The sequence below is a fragment of the Zeus faber genome (genome assembly GCF_960531495.2).
Source record: "Zeus faber genome assembly, chromosome: 1".
In the NCBI taxonomy this organism is placed as follows: domain Eukaryota; kingdom Metazoa; phylum Chordata; class Actinopteri; order Zeiformes; family Zeidae; genus Zeus; species Zeus faber.
In genome coordinates, this window is record NC_137193.1 from 47,018,429 (window position 1) to 47,027,995 (window position 9,567).

Consider the following 9,567-nt stretch of genomic DNA (forward strand, 5'->3'; position numbering starts at 1 on the left):
AGCTCACACCGATTGGAAGCCTACATAAATGCTAGTTTGTCCATACAGAATAATTATCAAATCAATGTAAACTGTTTGTACTTCAATGTCTCTATACTGGAATATATTTAACATCAAAAAAACATTTGTCCTGAAACTAAAATGCGGAAGCTTATCTTTACTACTCATTCATTTAAAGTAGGCAAGTGTATACAGTGGTGTAATTTTGTAATTATACAACACGTCTTACGTACCTTACGTCTAACCTTTAAAAGTATACTGGACAGAAACATGGTTTGAGTGTCCTACAGAGACAGCAGCATCTGCAGTCAGGCCAAGACTATCTGTTCAGAGCATAAAATCAGGTATTACCTGACAGTGTCTTTCCAGGTGATCTCATCTAGGACACGACATTTAGCGGCCAAACAGACATTTGAGGATTGTAACCATAAAGATAAAGATGATACTTCTCCATGAAAATAGGCCTAAATCAATCTATTGCATGGCTATAATTTCACATGTTGTTTCAGTGTTGGACATAGTTCTTTTGTTCTTCTCTGTTGATTGATAAATCAGTCCCTATAAACAAACAGACCTTGATTAGTCTCTTTTCCCAGGCAGCATTAAAAATGACTCTGTGTCTTTTAACAATGTTCACTGTAGCTCTCTCTACAGCCTCATCCATTTTTCTCAGCAGTCATGTCTTTGAATCCTAAACTCTTAGCGTCCTGCGATGGACTGGATCGTACTGTCTGACAGGGGTATTGTGTTCCGGCAGTAACAGTCAGCTACACTTGAGTTCCTTTTCTCCACTGAGCTCCAGAACACTTTGCACTTGTGGCGCTGAAGGTCGTGGGAGTTGGGAGCCCAGAAACTGTGAAGCAACGAGAAGGGTTTCTTCAATACGGCCTTCCTCAGAAGGATGTAGACCCAGGGGTCCAGGATCTGGTTCCACGTGGCCATGCGAACAACCAGCAGCAGACTGAAAGACGCAGACTCGCCCGTGGCTCGGCTACTCAGTATGATGACCTGGATCTAGAAGAATGAGCAAATAATAATGTGAAGAGAAAGTACATTTTAACAAATCAAATTAGTTCTCAAGGCTTGCCTCATGAATCTAGTGATCCTATAGCCAGCCAGCAGAGCTCAGCATTGCTTTCTGTCAAGATGTACAACAAAGACCGTAAGGATCTATTGGGTAAAAGAAAGGGATTCTTACCAACAATGGGCCCCAGCACATACAGGACACCAGCATTATGGCCAGAAGTTGGCAGATCATCTCCAAATGGTAGGAGGTGCCTCTGCAGTGATGCTTGCGGCGCAGTATGGACTGCAGCAAGGCACAGCTAGTCAAAGTGTTGCACACAATGGAGAACAGCAGAGCCAGCAGACCGAGCATGGAGAAGAGCAGTGGCAGGAGCACATCCAGCCAGTCTCTGGGCCCTTCCATACGGAAGAAGCACCAGCTCCTGGAGCGCTGCACCTGGTAAGGCCTCCAGAACAAAACCGGCAGAAGAGCCACCAGTGCTGCCAGCAGCCAGGTGAGGAACAGCACCATCTTCATGTGATGAGGAGCCACAGCTGTGGAGTGCAACAGGGGCCGAGTGACTCCAATACAGCGCTCCACTGCCATGGCGCATCCGAGGAACAGGGGGCTCAGACCGAAGAAAACCATGCAGGCCCCGAAGAAGCTGCACAAAATGCGGTTAGGGTCAAATGATTCCCACTTCTTGTGGGAGTTGTAGACAAAAAGCACCAGGGAGCCGTTGATGAGATGGCCCAGGAGGTCCGTGACAACCAGCCCATTGGCTAACAGCAGGAAGGAGGCCTTGGACTTGAGGCGGATGCGGTGGTAGGACTTGACCAGGATGACGAGTGCCAGGCTGTTAGAGATGATGCCCACCGTCATGGAGATGACGGAGGCTGTGACGGTGGGCTCCATCTGGCTGCAGGTTGAGTTGGTTTCCCCGATCTCTGCCCTGCAGTCTGTCTCCAAGCTCACATTGACTGACATGGTCAGGGGCAGGACTGAGGGAGTATGCAAATCCAAAACTGAACTTACTCTAAGTCCTTTGCATTATATATATATATATACACACACACAGTGGTACCTTGATTTACTGAGTGCACTAACATACGAGTTTTCCGAGTTACGAGCCGTCGTTCCGTCGATTTTTTTTTGTATTGATTTGCGAGAAAAAATGTGAGTTACGAGGAGCGAGCTTCAGGTACGCCGCTGCTAGTTGGCGTGGCGAGCGAATCCGGCCAGCGTCCACTCCTTCACTTCACGTGGTTACCTGAGCGTGGAAGCATCTCTTTTGTGTTTTGTGCTCACGTTTTGTGCTTTTTGTGCAGTTGTTTTGCCTTTTTTTTTTTCCAACCATGGGTCCGAAAAAAGTAAGTGCCGAGAAGAAGAAGCGGATGATGTCCATTGACTTCAAGCGCAAAATAATAGAAAAACATGAGCGAGGTGTGCGTGCGATGGAATTGCCGAGGCAGTACAAGCGTAGTACTACTACGATATGAACCATACTGAAGCGGAAGGAGACGATAAAGGGTATTACGCCAGAAAAGGGCGATGAAATAATATCTAAGCTGCGGACCGCTGTCCATGAAAAGATGGAGAATCTGCTGTTGGTGAGGTTGACGGAGAAGCAGCTCGCAGGAGATAGCGTGACGGAGGGTATCATCTGCGAGAAATCAAAAATGATCCACACGTTCTCTCTTATTATGTTTTATTATGTTGTTATACAATATTTGTTATTAATAAATTGGGGTGTTTTTTGGGGGGCTGGAACGGATTAATGGCATTTCAATGAATTTCAATGGGGAAAATTGATTTGCTACACGAGCAGATTGAATTACGAGCTCTGTCACGGAACGAATTAAACTCGTAAATCAAAGTACCACTGTGTATATATATATATATATATATATATATATATATAAATATATATATATATATATATATATATATATTACATATACATATTATATTACAATTTAATATTATATATATATATATATATATATATATATATATATATATATATATATATATATATATATATATATATATATATATATATATATATATATATATATAATATATATATATACAGAGTATATATATATTCGGTATTTTCTCAAACACAGATGTGCTTTCCCAACATACGTTTTTTTAGCAAGATCTAAGCGCTATGCATTAATGTAGTTTCTGACAGTTCGGTTACTATTTCATTATGAACCGGTCATCCAGGGCCACTTACCTCGGCTCGGGTCCTCGGGCAGTGATGAACGTGTTCCTTCTCTGGCTATCTCACTGCCCTGAACGTGCGGCGTTTTTCTGTTCTGTGCGGGTCTGTGCAACAAATAACTGTGCTCTTGTCATCCTACAGGTCGTCCACAGGGCAGAGTTATTGCAGCAGTTCCCGACGATTTCAGAATGAATAAAGAGTTGCATTGCAGGTTGAGAACTCGAACTCCACTTGCAGACTAACTCTGTCCTAGATGCAATGGCGTACACATACTGTGTTGTATGCCCAGCATGCTGACAGCACAGGGTAAAATAAATAAAAAAAAACAACAAAAAAAGTAGTATGACGTTTTTTCAGTTTGCCCGTAAATATTATCGAGTCTTCCAGAAATGTTTTCCTCTATGCTCTCTTCCCTAAAATACGAGCGCACTCTCTCTCCCGCCTCTGCCTGCTGCGCGCTCTGAAGCAGTGGTTCTCAGCCTGGGCTCCGGGGACCGTCGAGGGTCCTTCAATAGGCCCCAGGGGTCCCCAGCAAAATGATTCATCGTTAAATTACATCGTTTCATGTCACTTAATTTCATTATTTCATAGAAGACCTATGAAAATTCATTATATTTTGAGTTATATATTGATATTTAACGTTCATATTTAACACATTTATTTATATTTATGGTAACGACAGATATAGAGGTCCTGATATCAGTGTAAATTGAATACTGAAAATATGCTGAGAACATATTTAATTTATATAAATATTGGGAACATTGGATAAACAGATGAACTCAGTGATCAAATCTATCTTTTTCCAGCTGAGGCTCTAATCTAAGGTAAAGTCATTTTTATCACTTAGTGTCTTTGAAAGTTTTATCAGCCATAACATCAAAACCACCACTAATAACCATTACTATTGTGTAGCTCCCCCTCATGCAAAACAGCCAACGCCAAAAAATACTGTACTAATACTAATACTAATACTGTACTGTACTAATAATGTAATGCTCTTCATGATTGTGTTAGCCAGGTCTCCCTCTAATGCCTACATTTGGTGCAAAATGCTGCAGCTCATCTTTTAACAGGGAAATGCAAGTGAGAGCACATTTCCACCGTACTGGCCTCCCTTCACTGGCTCCCTGTACGTTTTACGACTGATTTTAAGATTTTATTGTTTGCCAACCAATCTTTAAGTGGGCTAGCTCTAACCTATGTCTCTGACCTTTGATAACCACACCTCCCATCAAGGTCACTCAGGTCTGCTGACCAGTTGCTTCTGGTTGTCCCAAGACCAAGGTTGAAGCACAGGGGAGATCACGCCTTTGCAGTCGTAGCCTGCAAACTCTGGAACAAGTTGCCTCTGTATGTTAAGCTGGCTCCTACACTGCCTGTATTGAAATGCACACATCTTTATTTCTTGGCATTTAACTCAGTATGAGAGAGTTGCCTTTCTTAAGGTCTTATTGCTTTTAATATTTTATTGTCCTTGTCTCTAAGCTGGTCTTTGTGTTTTTATTGTGTTGTTTTATGGTTTTTGTTGTGTCTCACTGTACTTTAGTCGTCTGTTGTTTTTAAATGTGCTTCACAAATCTACTTGGATTGATTGCATTGGATAAATAATAAAAGTTTCTAAATTAACCCGATAGCATTATCTGCATGGAACAAACTCATTCCAATCAGTGCAAATGCCCTTTTGGAGCAATTTTGACATTTGGAATTGTAGTATGCCACTTGCGTCTTATAACAGTCACTAATAGTATGTTAAAAATAAAAGTATTTATTTAATATGCCTAAACACATTAAATTGTTCATCTCAGTATATTTTATAAGGGTATTCTGACCTGCTAAAGGGACAGACCTCTTTATTTCCATTGCAGATGCTGGCTCAGGGATCCATTAGTTGTAAATGGCTGTCATTCCCTTCCAAATGGAGAGCTGGTCTGTGGCTGGGGATCCTTTTCCACTTTGACAGTCTATCGCTGGGTTCTGCAACCTGGGTTTAATGTGACACTGAAGGAAAGAACTTTCAGTTTTAATAGTACAGTAAGGTTCATGTATCTTTGCTGGTAACTATAGATATTGTATATTGGATACTGGATATTATCGTGTTGTGGGAAGTAGATCTTCATGACAGAGATACCCTAAGAAAGCATTACAATTTAAAGTAGAAGGTAAGTTATACGTATTAAAATACATATATTAAATTTACCAAATCTTAAAATAAGGGAGATAAAAGCAGGCTCCTTGTGCAAAATCCTGACCTCAGAGGTCATAAAATAGCATAATAAAAGACCTTGCAGGTAGTGTGACTGCTTTACCCTTTTGCTGATAGGCAATAGATCAATGTCTTATATGAAATGTCCATGTAATCCTGATCACCTGATTGTACGGCATGCGAGGAATCCTAAATGTGTGTTTCCATGGAGATGGTGTGTACAGGAGTTTCTGTTAGTAAGGCTCCATAATGTAGGAAAAACAAGGCTGTAGTGAGAGGCTTATGAACATAATATCCAGGGAAACAATTTACAAAATGTTTGGCATGATACATTGGAAAGGAGGAGACGATCGAGAATTAATGGCTGAATGCAAAGTGATTGAGATTTCATATGGACAGCAACTAATGAAAGGTTTTCGGCTTTTTTCTCACACTAATGTAATGAAACACCCGAAGCTCCAGGTTTCTCGGCCTAATAGCAGCTGAAGTGATCTCTGGTTGGGAGAAGTATGGTGACATTACACCTTAAGAAGGAGTGTTATCTCTGGAGTAAGCAGCTGCTGAAAGGCTTAGTAAGAACGTAAGGTCATTGCTCATGTAAGATGAAATCACACATTTTGTTGAGCAACCAAATGGTTTCGGCTGAAATACCCCGATTTCTTTGGCAGAGTCTGCGGAGAGCAGCACGGAATGGGCAAAGCTTGTACAATAGTCCATAATGCCGGCTCTCTGCCACTCACCATCCCTTCATATTTCTCTCTAATCACATCAAATACACCTATGGGATGAAAACAGTCTCATCAGTATTCACATACAAATGTAAAACACAATGCACAAATACATGCAGAGTTGTTTGTATCTCTCAATCTATATCTGTGCCTCTTATTTACAACTTGTATATCATCATCTGTACGTGCACCTAGCGTTTGTAAACGACAATGTATTTGTTCATCTCCAACTATCGGTGTGCATCCTTTTGAGACTGCGTAAGCGTACGGAGGACCCAGCGCTAATGCAATGTTTATGTTGGCCAACGCAAGAGCATGTCCTGGCGTTACTGTTTTTGATCATGTACTTTTTTATCATACAGGTGTTTTTTTATTCACACTTTATTTATTATAAACAGCCACTTCGATCAATGGAGCAGCCCATGTCCCGGACTGCAACAGTACATTTATGCGCAGCACAAATTTAAATAAAGTTTAAATAAAATAAATAAAATAAAGAGTTCACAAAATAAAAACAATATTGTGTACAGATAGGTCACTGTCTACATTCATTATATTACACATATTAAAAATAACTGGTATTGTATGACTAAAATATCTATATCTATATAAAGATGTACTTTTGTAGATGTCAATATTTGGCATTTATGTTTGTTCTAATAGATATTAGTCCCAGACTGCAGCAAGACATTCATGCACAGCACTACATTAAAAGCAAAATTTAAAACACAACAATTCTGTGTCTACATTAAACTATCAGAAAATTAATTTCTCTTGCATTGCCCGACATAAACTTTGCATCTACTGGACAGTGCTGGGTCCTCGCTGCGCTTACTCAGCGTGGTAAAGTCTCAAAAGTATGCACACGGAAAGCAAATGATTCCAAATACACTTCCAATTAAAAATGCTAAGTGCACGTACGACAGTGGTCCTGAGAGCTCAACACACTACACCTTAAGAAAACACATCCAAATAGACAAACCCAAGCAAATCACGAAAAAACACAACCACATTAACAGAAAACACAACCGTATTTACAGGAAACAAAACCACAATAACAAGAAACACAACAGCATTAACAGAAAACACAACCAGATGAACAGAAAACACAACCGCATTAACAGAAAACACAACCACATTAAGAGGAAACACAACAGCATTAACAGAAAACACAGCCACATTAACAGAAAACACAACAGCACTAACAGAAAACACAACCACATTAAGAGGAAACACAACCGCATTAACAGAAAACACAGCCACATTAACAGAAAACACAACAGCACTAACAGAAAACACAACCACATTAAGAGGAAACACAACAGCATTAACAGAAAACACAACCATGTTTACAGAAAACACAACTACATTTAGAGGAAACACAACCGCAAATCCATATTACAAAAGTGAGCCAGACGATTACGGAAGTGAGCCACACCGGATGCGCTGATTTATCTGAATAAAAATATATTGAACAAAATTATTCCATGTCTCTAATTATCCTCAGTCTGCTTCCCCCATGCAGTTAATAAATAGAATAAACAACTTTTATATCAATCCACAGTATTTATTAACCCATTTCTGTGATAGTGTGGTGAAGTTTGCAAACGATTCAAATCTTTTGGGTGAACGAACTGAACTGAATCACTTCCTGAAACCATCCGTTCTTCAGTCGGTTCAGTTGGGCTCCCAGCGTATCCCTGTGAACGAATCATAGATTCAGTGAAGCTGAATCACTGATTCGTTCACAGGGATACGCTCACAAGTGAGTGAATCCCCCTTTTCACCCAAAAGATTTGAATCGTTCGCAAAGTTGACCACACTATCGCTCAATATAAACGGTACAAGCCGTTTCTCAGGAATATCGCACTTAAACAGCTTAAATAAATACTGTGGCTTGATATAAAAGTTGTTTTTTCTATTATTAATTGCATGGAGGAAGCAGATGGAGGATAATTACAGAAACTAATTATTTAGTTTTATATATTTTATTGCAGATAAATCAATGCATCTGGCGTGTCTCACTTCCGTAGTCGTGTGGTTCACTTCTGTAATGTGGTTTTGTGGTTAGGTTTTCTGTTAATGCGGTTGTGTTTCCTGTTAATGTGGTTATGTTTTTCATAATTTGCTTTTGTTTTGTCTATTTGCAAGTGTTTTCTTAAGTTGCAGTGCGTTGAGCTCCGCAGGCCACCGTAAGGTGATGATATACAAGTTGTAAATAAGGGGCACAGATACAGATTTACTGATACAAATCACTGCATTAATTTGTTCATTGTGTTTTACGAGTTACAAACTTGACATTTGTTTGTGAATCCTTATGAGACTGTTTTATTCCCATAAACCCCTCCCCCACCACCACCACCAAAGCCGCTTGTCAACTCCAATAAGGGGACAATGACAAGGAGGACTGTATGGAAACTCAATCGAATATGGTGCTTTAGTTTTCTTCCAACCTCTTGAAATACACATGTTTATTGGTTCTGCTGCAGTAAACAACAGGAAATGTGAGCCCTGGTCCGGGAGCAGAGAAAGTCTATCCTCAGGGTCAAGAGCGCCAAACTGTCTGGCCGACCCAGTGGACAGCGATAGTATCGGTTCCATAATGTCGGGAAAACAGAACCCTATCCATGTTACGTGAGGCCAGGTTTGAGGGGGAAAAAAAGTATGATGATGTGGTCGCTTGTGCTGAGGTAATGGAGTTGGAATATAGTTTATATTCAGATTAAGGAGTCTCATCAAAGGTCACCCAAGGTCTGGAGTCTTCAATCTCCACAATACGCTTTTTGAATAGAGATACATTTTGATATGGGGTTAGAATTAAGGACCCCACTTTTCAACATGCTGAGGTTTTTTGTTTGAATGGATAACTTTAACTTTTGCCAGAGCATTGTTTATTGAAGGAATTTATACTTTTACTTTAATATGAATACTTACCTTATCTTATCTCATCTTATCTCTATTATGAACATCTTATCTTATCTATCTATCTATCTATCTATCTATCTATCTATCTATCTATCTATCTATCTATCTATCTATCTATCTATCTATCTATCTATCTATCTATCTATCTGTCTATCTATCTATCTATCTATCTATCTATCTATCTATCTATCTATCTATCTATCTGTCTGTCTGTCTATCTATCTATCTATCTATCTATCTATCTATCTATCTATCTATCTATCTATCTATCTATCTATCTATCTGTCTATCTATCTATCTATCTATCTATCTATCTATCTATCTATCTATCTATCTATCTATCTATCTATCTATCTATCTATCTATCTATCTATTGTAGTTTCTTGATGAATTTGATGTGTTGATGAAGAAGGAGAGACCGCTGACGCTGACTTGAGTAAAATAATAGATTTATTACAAAAGAACAGCATCA

The 9,567-nt window shown here is 39.6% G+C and overlaps 1 protein-coding gene across 1 annotated transcript; it reads right to left on the minus strand.

The window, feature by feature from the left end:
* Nucleotides 1-699: 699 nt before the first annotated feature.
* Nucleotides 700-1,993, minus strand: ptgfr (prostaglandin F receptor (FP); the record flags this gene model as incomplete). Its single annotated transcript, XM_079996847.1, has 2 exons — nt 700-1,014; nt 1,199-1,993. 2 exons carry the CDS (start codon nt 1,991-1,993, stop codon nt 700-702), a joined length of 1,110 nt encoding a protein of 369 aa, XP_079852973.1.
* Between the last annotated feature and the right edge of the window lie 7,574 nt (nt 1,994-9,567).